The sequence below is a fragment of the Lissotriton helveticus genome (genome assembly GCF_964261635.1).
Source record: "Lissotriton helveticus chromosome 1_1 unlocalized genomic scaffold, aLisHel1.1 SUPER_1_unloc_11, whole genome shotgun sequence".
NCBI classification, from domain to species: domain Eukaryota; kingdom Metazoa; phylum Chordata; class Amphibia; order Caudata; family Salamandridae; genus Lissotriton; species Lissotriton helveticus.
In genome coordinates this window covers 675,698-688,001 of record NW_027611650.1, presented here as the reverse complement: position 1 = coordinate 688,001, position 12,304 = coordinate 675,698, and the positions used below count along the sequence as shown (strand labels likewise).

The 12,304-nt window shown below is 46.1% G+C and overlaps 1 protein-coding gene across 1 annotated transcript in view; it reads left to right on the top strand.

Annotated features, from left to right (window-relative positions):
• The window catches only part of LOC144805466 (uncharacterized), a 44,805-nt gene extending 34,527 nt beyond the window's left edge, over positions 1 to 10,278 (top strand). Inside the window, exons 2-3 of the mRNA XM_078672014.1 lie at positions 7,331 to 7,342; positions 9,418 to 10,278. Coding sequence (XP_078528140.1) covers positions 7,331 to 7,342; positions 9,418 to 10,094 — 689 coding nt within the window. The 3' untranslated portion in view covers positions 10,095 to 10,278. The remainder of the gene's footprint in view (positions 1 to 7,330; positions 7,343 to 9,417) is intronic.
• The last annotated feature ends 2,026 nt before the right edge of the window (positions 10,279 to 12,304 follow it).

Below are 12,304 nucleotides of genomic sequence, written 5' to 3'. Positions count from 1 at the left end.
ACCTCATGCGAGAGTTGTAGTAATGCCGACAGTGTAAGGTACTTCACACACGGAACCCTCATTTGTGTTCGCTGCAAGTCCCAGGCGCATTGAAATTGCTGGATGTCCAGCAAAAGACCAGATATTTAACGCTTGTTTGAGCATTAGGGCTAATCAATCTGGCCCATAGCATGGTACTGGCGTAGAGAAAGTGTACGCCAGTCTCTATCACGCCCCTCTCCCCCATCGACAATGTCTTCAGTACGCTGCCCATTTTAGGTGCGCCGCCTGGCAATAAAGCTTCAAGTCAGGGACCGCTAACCCACCTCCATCAGTGGGGAGCCGTAGTTTTATTAATGCCAGTCTACGACGTCCTGTGCCTTATATGAGGTATATCAATAGGCTGTTAATCTCCCAAAAGATGGATTTTGTGAGCCAATTTGGGCGAGCTGCAAAGTAATGAAAGAGACTGGGAAGGAAAAACACCTTCACAGTATCACCCTGCCTGCGACTGATAGAGGAAGTATTAGCCAGAAATTTATGGATGTCTGCAAAAATCAGTGCCAGTTGAAGATTGCTCAAGATCGGCCAAGTTGTAGTAAATATGAATGCCCAGGAAGCATAATGTGACTGGTTCCGAGCAGAGATCCTCCTCCATTTCTGGCAGAATACTGGCTGGTGTCAGAGCATGTATCGGGAATGCATTTGACTTATCCCAATTCACCTGGACTCTCGACGTCTGGCTAAAATCATCCGATGCTCTAAATGCGTGATCCACATTTGCGTGTTCCCCACGCCGGTACACTTATAGATCCTCTCCATATAGGGGGATATAGATGGGGTGGTCGTCAATCACTATTCCTCGATAATGATGGATGGTGCAGAGTGTCAGGGCCAGGGTCTCAACAGCCAAGGCAAACGGCACTGGCGACAGCGGGCAACCCTGTGTGGCAATGGCCTCTACCCTACAGGGTGCTGATATCACACCCCGTTTCGGACCGGAGACATCAGGGGCAAATATAGCAGACGTGTCCAGGTGATGAAGCCATTCCCCAGTCCCATGCTGGCCAGAGTAGCATCAAGAAAGTCTCAGCGCCGATAGTCACATGCTGTCTCTGTGTCAGTGTTGATCACTAGTGCTCTAGGATAGTCCACTAATGGGGTATGGAGCATTAGGCGAATGTTAGGGATCAAACTGCGTTTAGGTATAAAACCCATTTGATCCGTGTGAATAAGATCACCTGTATGGTTGCCCAGTCACCAACAATTTACTAAGTAGTTTATAATGTACATTTAATATGGAGAGCAGTCTATAGGATGGTATCTTATCACTCTACCCTTTTTGTGGAGTGGAACAAACAGGAACTTTCCCTTCATTGGTGGTAGTTCCCCCACTGTTTTTGCTGCATTATACAGTGTAGTCAAGATTGGGGGAAGCGAGTTTGCACAAGATGCATAAAATTCCAGGGTCAAGCCATCTGAGCCTGGTACCTTGCCCTAGGGATGCAGCCACTGCCTGTGTCATTTGCTTCGTACTTGCCGATAGAACGTAATCCTGCACTGGCTGGGTTGGGTCCACATCAGAGCACCCATAGATGTCAGAATAATAGACAGCAAAGGCCGTATTAATCTCGGCTTACCTATAACGCTGGTCACCCTCCCCTTGTTTTGCATCTGCAATATTTGGGAACCCTGTCTATCAAGATTGAGCATCCACACTAGTAATCTACTGGATTTATAGCATTCTATGTGTGCCCTAGTTTTATATATGCTAACTATTCGTATGCCGTGAGTCTCTCCACTAGTTTTAGGAGTTTTTTGCTTTCTGCTCTCAGTCTGTCATGCAGCACCTGTTCTCCCTCTGACGGTAGATCCGGTTTTATTAAGAGGTGCTCCAAGTGTTTGATCTCAGTGTGACGCTGGGACCGAGTCCCTACTACTGCTGAGATTCTGTGACCACGTACCACTATTTTGAATGCCTCCCACTCCGTTAGTGGGGAGGAAGTCGTACAGATATTTTCATTAAAATAATAACTGATCACGTTCCCTAGGGTAGATCTGAAGACTAGGTCATCAGCTTCGCAGGATTGAGCTTCCATGTCGCAGTGCGGGGTCTGGACAGCGCCCAGGCCAGAATCAGTAATAACGGATGGTGGTCGCAGTATTTTTCACCAGATATTCAACCCTTCTAGCTCTTGCATGTACGCTAGCCGAGCATAAGAAAGCATTTATGTGTACTGATAGCTTGTGTGTACCCAAGTAATAAGAATCGAAGCCGCCCTCCGAAGTTAAAGTTCTCCAGGCATCAACAAATCCTCAATCGTTAATCCAACGTGGGCAGTTTTATGTAGTAGGGATGTGAGCAGTGGGTGTGTGATCTATCTAAAGGTACTCCAGCCATGCAGTTAAAATCTCCTCCTAGTAACATAGGGTAATGATGTATTCGGGTGAACAGAAAATTAGGGAGAAAAGGAATGATAGTTTGGCCCACATTGGGGGCATAAATATTCACACAGGCTATATCTTTGCCATCCAGTTTACCTGTTAATATTACGTAGTGACCTTCTGGGTCTATGATCTCGATCTGTGAGAGGAACAGGGAAGGAAGGATACAAACCAGCACCCCCTAGCAACGGCGGAGTACATGGTGGCAAAGATTTACCCCCCTTCATCGCTTCTCCAGCTCTCGGCCCACAAAGCAGTTCTGTTTGAGGTATCTGTGAGGGATGATGCAGATATACCACCTGCGGTCCCTGTGACCACCCACAATTGTTGTTTCAGGAGTACCCAATTGAGGCGTTTCAGATCTGTGGCAGAATGATATACTTGATGTGAGACCTGATGCGCCATATGATATATTTCCATCTTTGGGAGTCTCAGTCCGCCTGAAGTAGAGCATTGGAGGTTCGGCATGTCCAGTCCGCGTGTCTCACCTTGCCAGAAGTATGTTTTAAGGGCTGCGTCTATTAGGCATAGATCTGATGCCAGGACCAGTATAGTCAGCATGCTGCAAATGTAGTTAAACCTTGAACTACCACCAGGTTCCCAGTTTAGACTCGTCCCCACAGCGACAATTGCCATTTGATCCATTTAGTGAACTCCATGTGCATTTGATCAGTCAGTGGACTCATATTGCCTTTGATCATCATTGGAAAATTGGTAGTAATCAATACTTATGATATTTCATCTTTGTGACGATTTACCGAAATGGATGTGCGCGGAGGGCTTCCCTCGTTGTATTGACCATCAAGGGTAAGACTTCACTTTTGGTCTAGTTCATTTTGTACCTGGAAAATACTGTAAAGTCTGATATGGTGAACGTCGGTGCTGACAGCGAACGTTTTGGAGAGGGTAAAGTGAGGAGTATGATGTCCGCACACAGTTAAATTTTCAGGTCGCCGGCTATGATTTCAGTTTCCCAAATGTCTTCTGTGCAGCATATGGTGAATGTGAGGGGCTCTATGGCTATCAGGAAGAGTGCCACGACCAATGTGCTTCTTTCTCTCCCTTTCCCTATTGCCCTTATCCACTTCTTTTCTTGCCTGCCATCTGTTTGTTTTAATCCAAGTGCGCACTTCACATTATGTGTTGTATGCATGCTCAGAATTGAGATTTTCCTAGGTGTGAAGATTCAGAAAATCTCAACTATTATGCATTTCATCCCTTGCTTTATCAGCTTCCACGTTAAACACAGTTATAAAAGGACTACACTTCCCAGAGACCATTGGAATTCATGACTACAGAAAACTGCACCTGGTGCACCGTCATGGCACACTAGATCTCTTAGTTAATCCTCCCATGCATACAGCAAGTCCTCTTCTCTGATCATAGGCATTGAAAACAAGATGCATAGGCTTTTCTGTTTTCAGTTTCTATAGGTTCTAAATTGTGTTTTTTTCAGTACTTTGCTAACTTTAACTTTTTTTTGCTCTATAAAAAATCACAGGGCAAGTGAGTTTATTTCCTTATCTTGCTTGTCCCTATTGTAATTTCTAATATCCATCTATCTCCTCCTTACAATTATTTTTTAATTTGTTCTTTCAGGTAATGTTTCAGTGTTTTGCTCACCTCCAAACCTTTCTCATTTCCCATCGATCTCTTTCCAGCAGTCTTGTCCCAGGATGTGCAGGGTGGAGGTATGTTTGCATCTCATTATCTCATAAATATTTGATTGCATGTTTTATTCTTGTCAAACATCAACAAAAGAAAACTCTTTGAGCAATATTGGTTGCAGGGAGCATCAATTACATAATATATGTGGCAGATGTAGAGCACATCATGGTTGGGAAGCATTTCCAGTTACATCAGTGTCAGAGCTAGATCTACTAACCCCTTCCAAGCCTTGGACATAACAGTTACGTTCAAGGTTGTGGCACTCCGGTGCCAAGGATTGAACCATTACGTCCAAGGCCCACTATTTTGAAATCTAGCTGCCCGATGCACTTTTTTCCAGTATACTGACAATTGGCGTGCATGGCGTGCTGACTTCCTTATAGTGAAAGTGAAATTAGCTGATCGGTTCATTTCATTTTCACTGCCTATATGCTCTTGGCACCGCAAGAGGGCGATCCCCTAGCAGGGATCCACCACTAGACACCAGAGAGGGGGATTGGCTCCTTCGGCAAGAGCCTTTGCTCCCCCATAATAATTTGGCCATATTCAGTCTTTCTGCCCCCCCCGGGGAGGTGGGGCGGAAGGCACACTATACACCAAGGAATCTTTTTTTTTTTTTACTTAGGGGTGCAGGCTGCCCAAAATGGGCATTATAATGCCCCAACTGTCACAGAAAGCCAACTAGGCACCAGGGATTATTGTATTTTTTAATAATAGAGAGGTGGAGGCTGCCCACAATGGGCTTGTCTATGCCCATACCCCAAACACAACAGCAACAGTCTGCTTGCCCCTCTGGGAGGTAGATAGGGATTGTTAGACCTGGCATCCTTGGCGTGGGACTCCCTTTCCATTTTCATTATGCCTCCTACGTGTATGACCTATTTTTGTGCTGGACAAGATGCTCTGAGCACTGTGCCACTGCTGATCAGTGCCACAGTGCAAGTGCTCCTTCTGATAAATATGACATCTTATATTCGTATCTGACCCAGTGAAAATGGTAGAGATCCCAGACGAGTGTCCCTGAACTCAGGAGTTCGTAATGCATTCTTTTAGGGGAATGATTTTTAGACTCGGAGCTTGGAAATAGCACTTTTAGAAAGTGACTATTTTCTTACCCAAACCTTGCTGTGTGCTGCCGAAGATGTGTGGTCAGATGTCTGGGAAAAGTGACAGGGTCGAGGCCGTCTCCAGAGCCTGGTGTTAGCTGGCTGCATTTAGATGGGAGGGGTGGCGTAGTTTCCGTTGAGCATCCTGCCTTCCACAGTGCCGGCCCCACTTCCCGCTGAGCGTCTGGGGACCCTGCCTCCCTCATTCAAAGGAAAGAGGTGTCATCTGGCAGGAAACACCCACAACAAGGACCTGGGTACCGATGAACCCCCTGCCGGATCAAACAACTTCAAAAGACCCCTTTTGCCCTACATCTAGGGGCCTTTTTGGCTGTAGTTTAGATTGCTTTGGACTAAGAAGAGCCCTGCTGAATTTGTCGCGGCTCACACCCTATGAACCGTACCTCCTGTACGCATCACATCTTATCTGTTGAGCCCTGCTGACATTGTCGTGGCTCACACCCTACGAACCGTACCACCTGTATGCATTGCATCGCATCTGACAAGCCCTGCTGACTTCATCGCGGCTCACACCCTACGAACCGTTCCCCCGTACGCATTGCATCGCATCTGACGAGCCCTGCTGACTGCATTGCGGCTCACACTCTACGAACCGTACCTCCTGTATGCATTGCAACGCAACTGACGAGCCCTGCTGACTTCGTCGCGGCTCACACCCTACAAACCGTAACTCCTGTATGCATTGCATCGCATCTGACGAGCCCTGCTGACTTTGTCGGGGCTCACACCCTACGAACCGTACCTCCTGTACGCATCGCATTGCACATCTACAGCCCAGCAGTATTTTAGCGCGGCTCGTACGCCTCGTACCGACATCTACAGCCCAGCAGTATTTCAGCGTGGCTCGTACGCCTCGAGCCAAACATCAAGTGCGCCTCGTACCAACGTCTACAGTCCAGCAACTTCTCATCGCGGTTCCCCAGAACCGACTCATACTATCGAACACATCGTACCAGATGATTCCACATCACACCCCTGTCGACTGTGAGTATCCGAGTCGCCCCAGCCACTCGAAACCGAACTGAACTGAGTCTTGTTGCAACGCACTTACAATCATCTTTTTCTTCTAACTTATTGTGGATTCTTTTTTACCGTTATTGGCCTGATGATAAAGATTATATAAAGAACACTATATTTTCATATACAACTGGTGTGGTGTCCATTTGTAGAGTGTGAAGATATTACTGTACATGGTCATAAATGCGTCATGCCTTTCCTCGAAGATAAGTCTAACCACTCGGTAACACTACTAAGGGGGTAACCTTCTACCCTAACTAGAGGAGGTGGGTCCCTGCTTGGTCAGAAGTAACTTCCTCTGCCAACCAGAGACAGCCAAATCTAACAGGGATTATTACCCCCGTTCAGCCCCCCCCAGGTGGGCAGAAAGCCCACTAGACGCTAAGGTTTTTCTCCCCTCTCTGAAAGAGGTGTGGGGGCTTCCCAGAATGGGCATGCTAATGTCTCTATACCCCAAAACTAAAGGGACAGTCTTTCTGTCCCTCCCTGGGGCAGATGGGGTTATTACCCCTGATCTGCCCCCGGGGGGGAGCCCACTAGACACCAGGGATTTCATTTTTATTAGAAAAGAGGGATGGGGGGCTACCCACAATGGGCAAAGCCATGCCCCCATTCACAATTATAAAAATAGAAGTCTTTCTGCCCCTCCTCAGGTTTAATTGAGGGTACTAGCCCCCGCTATGCCCCCATGGGGCAGAAAGCCCACTAGGCCCCAGGGATTTCTTGTTTTTAATATGTATGCCAATGCCCCCACCTCCAAACAAAAAATGGGATAGTCTTTCTGCCCGCCTTCAGGGGGCAGATGGGGGTAATTGCCCTTGATTTGCCCCCGGGGGCAGGAAGCCTATTAGACACCAGGATTTGTTTTAGTAAAAGATGGGTGCGATGCTAATGCACCCTCCCCCAAAGGGGCAATAGCCCCTGATCTGCTCCCTGGGGTGCAGAAAGCCCACCAGGAACCAGAGAAATGTTTATAGGCTTAGGCTGGGCCGGTCCCCTTTTTTTGTGAACAAATCTTTGCAGCTTCTGCCCCCCTCCACACTCTTGGGGGCAGATCAGCAATATTTTTAGGCTAATCTGCTGAAAACCTCTAGACACTAGCTTCTGTGTGTGAACTGGAGTGCGGCTGATGGTCGGTGTTTACTGGCGTTTGACTGACTGTGTGTGAACCTGCATTTTGCTGGTGGTGTGTGTGGGCTTGCGCTTAGCTGGCAGTGTGTGTGGACTAGTGCTTGGTTGGCAGTGTGCGTGGATTGTTGCTTGGCTATCGGTCTGCATGGATGGACCATGTCTTGAGGTGTGTGTGTGGACTTCAGCTTTGATTGTGGTATGTGTGGGCTGTCACTTGGCTGGCGATGTGCGTGGATGTTGTGTTGCTGGCGGTGTACATGGATGGTGCTTGGCTAGTTGTGTGCATGGATGGTGCATGGTTGGTGGTGTGCATGGATGGTGCTTGGCTGGTGGTGTGCATGGATGGTCCTTGGTTGGTGGTGTCCATGGATGGCGCTTGGCTGGCGGTGTACATGGATGGTGCTTGGCTAGTTGTGTGCATGGATGGTCCTTGGTTGGTGGTGTCCATGGATGGCGCTTGGCTGGCGGTGTACATGGATGGTGCTTGGCTAGTTGTGTGCATGGATGGTGCATGGTTGGTGGTGTGCATGGATGGTGCTTGGCTGGTGGTGTGCATGGATGGTGCTTGGCTGGTGGTGTGCATGGATGGTGCTTGGCTGGTGGTGTGCATGGATGGTGCTTGGCTGGTGGTGTGCATGGATGGGTCTTGGCTGGTGGTGTGGGTTGCGTGAAACCTCCAGCGTTTTGCTACCTAGAAGCTCCTGCAAAACGTCAATTTAGATAGAAAGTCACACTTTCCTCACATTTCTGTGTGGAAAAGTTGTGAGATCACTGCACCGGCACACATTTCCCACCACCCAGCGTACTCCTCAGTTTCCTGACTAGTGTATGAGTGCTTTTTTTTACTAACTTACTCATGAACACCTTTGCTGAAATAAGTAAGATGTGACATATTCAAAGCAACTTTTATGTACATTTCTGTGTACGGTTAAAGATGCCTTCATAAGTTTCAAAAATGGTAATCAAGATATATTTAAACAATCAATTAAAAATTGTGTATGCACATTCCGTTATGTTTCCCTTTAAGTAATTTTAAATCTGACAGAAAACAATCTTTGATTGTACGAAATGTTTCAAAATAAGGAAGATAACACTGTAAATCTGCAAAGATGAAGTCTGAAATATTGAGTTCCAGTGTTCAGGAAAACATAAGTACCGACAGAGCCAGCCGGACTGAACATAAACTGAGGCATCCTGGAAGAAGGGACAAGGGACACGAGAAATTCAGTGATTCCACGAGTCTCAGCTGTGCACCTCCGTGCCTCAAAACGAAGAAGTAACCTCTAGAAAATTAAGACAACACTGATAAACCTCCTCTTGTGTAAACATGTCCAATAACAGCTTTGATCATGAGGTCGGTATGAGGTGGTTACAGCAGTGCTCTGCTTCCTTAAATAATACCAGGCCACCATTCAGTGCTAGAGGTGCATTGCAAACTGTTTCAGACCAATCCACAGCAAGCATTGAAAAGCGCAACGGAGTGGAGTCAGACAACTGAAGGTTAAAAGAAATGGGGTTTTGCAGTCTAAAATACACAGCACTGTCCCAGTGTGCCCCGACCAGAAGGACGATGGATCTTTACCCACAAGCACGCAGAACCATTATCCAGTCTAAAGACACAATTGCCCACGAAGAAGCCTTTCACACATTATGAGATTGGGAAGTAATTGGTGACCATTGCACTTTATTCTTTAATCGGAAAACAAACGTGCAAAATACGACTCATACAGGGAATGCAAGAATAACACAAGTGCTTTATCAGTCATGTTGGCCCTTCAGGAAGTACAGTCAAAGGATGTAAACAAGTATATACCAGAGCCAGAGACGCTAACCAAGAGAGAAGTCTCAGACACATGCAGTGAGGGCTTTAGTTTGTCTTCAATATTAAAACCCCATCAGCGAATACACACAGGGAAAAAACTATTCAAATGCACTGAATGTGTAAAGAGCTTTATTCAGTTATCAGACCTACAAAGACATCAACGAACACACACAGGGGAAAAACCATATCATTGCACTGAATGTATGAAGAGCTTTAGCCAGCTATCAGATCTCCAGACACATCAGCGAACACACACAGGGGAAAAACCATACCATTGCAGTGAATGTGGAAGTTGTTTTAATTACTCTTCAACATTAAGGAATCATCAGCGAACACACACAGGGGAAAAACCATTCAAGTGCAATGAATGTGGGAAGAGCTTTAGTCAAACAGCAAACCTAAAACGGCACAAGGGAACACACACTGGTGAAAACCCATATCATTGCAGTGAATGTGGAAGTAGTTTCAGTGATTCGTCAACATTACAGAATCATCAGCGAACACACACAGGAGAAAAACCATTCAAGTGCAGTGAATGTTTGAAGAGCTTTAGTCGATTATCAGACCTAAAATGCCATCTGAGAACACACACAGGAGAAAAACCATTCCAGTGCAGTGAATGTGAAAGAAGTTTTAGTGATTCGTCAACATTAAGGAAACATCGGCGAACACACACAGGGGAAAAACCATTCAAGTGCAGTGAATGTTTGAAGAGCTTTAGTCGATTATCAGACCTAAAATGCCATCTGAGAACACACACAGGAGAAAAACCATTCCAGTGCAGTGAATGTGAAAGAAGTTTTAGTGATTCGTCAACATTAAGGAAACATCAGCGAACACACATAGGGGAAAACCATTCCAGTGCAGTGAATGTGAAAGTAGTTTTAGTGAATCTTCAACATTAAGGATTCATCAGCGAACACACAGGGGAAAAACCATTTAAGTGCAGTGAATGTGTGAAGAGCATTTGTCCATCATCATACCTAAATCAGCATCAAAAACACACACGGGGGAAAAACCATACCAGTGCAGTGAATGTATGAAGAGGTTTGCTCAATTATCATACATAAAACAGCATCTGTGAACACATACAGAGGAAAATCATTCAAGTTCAGTGAATCTGGAAGTAGTTTTAGTGAATCTTCAACATTAAGGATTCATCAGCAAACGCACGCCGGGGAAAAACATTCAAGTTCAATGAATGTCTGAAGAGCTTTAGTCAACTATCAGACCGCAAGTACCATCAGAGAACACACACGGGGGAAAACCATACCATTGCAGAGAATGTAGAAGTAGTTTTAGTGAATCATCAATATTAAGAAAATATCAGCGAATACACACTGGAAAACCATTCAAGTGCAAGGAATGTGACAATGGACATATATACATATATATATATATCAGGTCTAAAACGGCATCAGAAAACACGCACAGGAATCATTCAAGTGCAGTGAATGTTGAAGTAGGTTTTATGAATATTCAATATTAAGTGCTGATCAGCGAACACACACGGGAAAAGCCGTGTCATTGCAGGAAATGTGTGAAGATCTTTTGTCAACTTTCAAAGCTACAAAGACGTCAGCCTCTCTTCAGAAGAGTGCAGGATCAATAATGAAGATCACAGAGCTGCAGCTGTGTGATAGCCAGGCCGAGCACACTTCAGAAGAGTGCAGGATCAGTAACGAAGGTCACAGAGCTACAACTGTGTGACAGCCAGACCGAGCACACTTGATAAGAGTGCAGGATCAGTAACGAAGGTCACAGAGCTGCAGCCGTGTGATAGCCAGGCCGAGCACACTTCAGAAGAGTGCAGGATCAATAATGAAGGTCACAGAGCTACAACTGTGTGATAGCCAGACCGAGCACACTTCATAAGAGTGCAGGATCAGTAACGAAGGTCACAGAGCTGCAGCCGTGTGATAGCCAGGCCGAGCACACTTCAGAAGAGTGCAGGATCAATAATGAAGGTCACAGAGCTACAACTGTGTGATAGCCAGACCGAGCACACTTCATAAGAGTGCAGGATCAGTAACGAAGGTCACAGAGCTGCAGCCGTGTGATAGCCAGGCCGAGCACACTTCAGAAGAGTGCAGGATCAATAATGAAGGTCACAGAGCTACAACTGTGTGACAGCCAGGCCAAGCACACTTCAGAAGAGTGCAGGATCAGTAACGAAGGTCACAGAGCTGCAGCTGTGTGACAGCCAGGCCGAGCACACTTCTGAAAAGTGCAGGATCAACACTGAAGGTCGTAGAGCTGCTGCTGTGTTAATAGCTAGGCTGAGTACTTCACTTCAGAAGAGTGCAGGATCAATAATGAAGGTCTCAGAGCTGCAGCTGTGTGATCGCCAGGCCGAGCACACGGTGTCTGTTCAGCAAATACAGATTATTAATGAAAGTCTCTAACCTGCATGCTGTGTGATGGACAGGGTGAGCACGCGGCTTCTCTTCAGGAGAGTGAGGAATCATTTATAAAAGTCACTGAGCCGCATGTTGTGTGATAGTTAGGCAAAATCACCATTTTACATTCTTGGATGACGATTTTTTGATGGCTAATGGAGCCGATTTTTGACATGATTGTTCCACAAAAGAAATTAAAAAACAGATTGATTGCACAAAAATAATATAAAGGTAGAACCAATCACGACGCTATAAAATGTACACAATAATGACTAAGTTTTACATATTATAAAGAAAGACACGTTTTTAAGATATGTAATAGAATAAAAAAATGATTTGCATTTTGGCATTTTACTGCTGATTGTAAAGAAATTATATTGAGCCCCTAAACTCAAGATAATTTGTGTTGTCAGCATCGGGTCTAGCAGAGGTGGCATTAGAAGGGGGCCCTGTCTCGACAGTGTGACTGCTGTCAGCAGGGAGTCTGGCAGGGGTGGCATTAGAGGGGGGGTCCTGTCTTAACAGTGTGACTGCTGTCAGCAGGGAGTCTGGCACAGATGGCATTAGAAGGGGGTCCTGTCTTGTCAGTGTGACTGCCCTCAGTAGAGAGTCTGGCACAGGAGGCATTAGAAGGGGCTCCTGTCTCGACAGTGTGACTGCTGTCAGCAAGGAGTCTGGCACAGGTGGCATTAGAAGGGGGTCCTGTCTCGACAGTG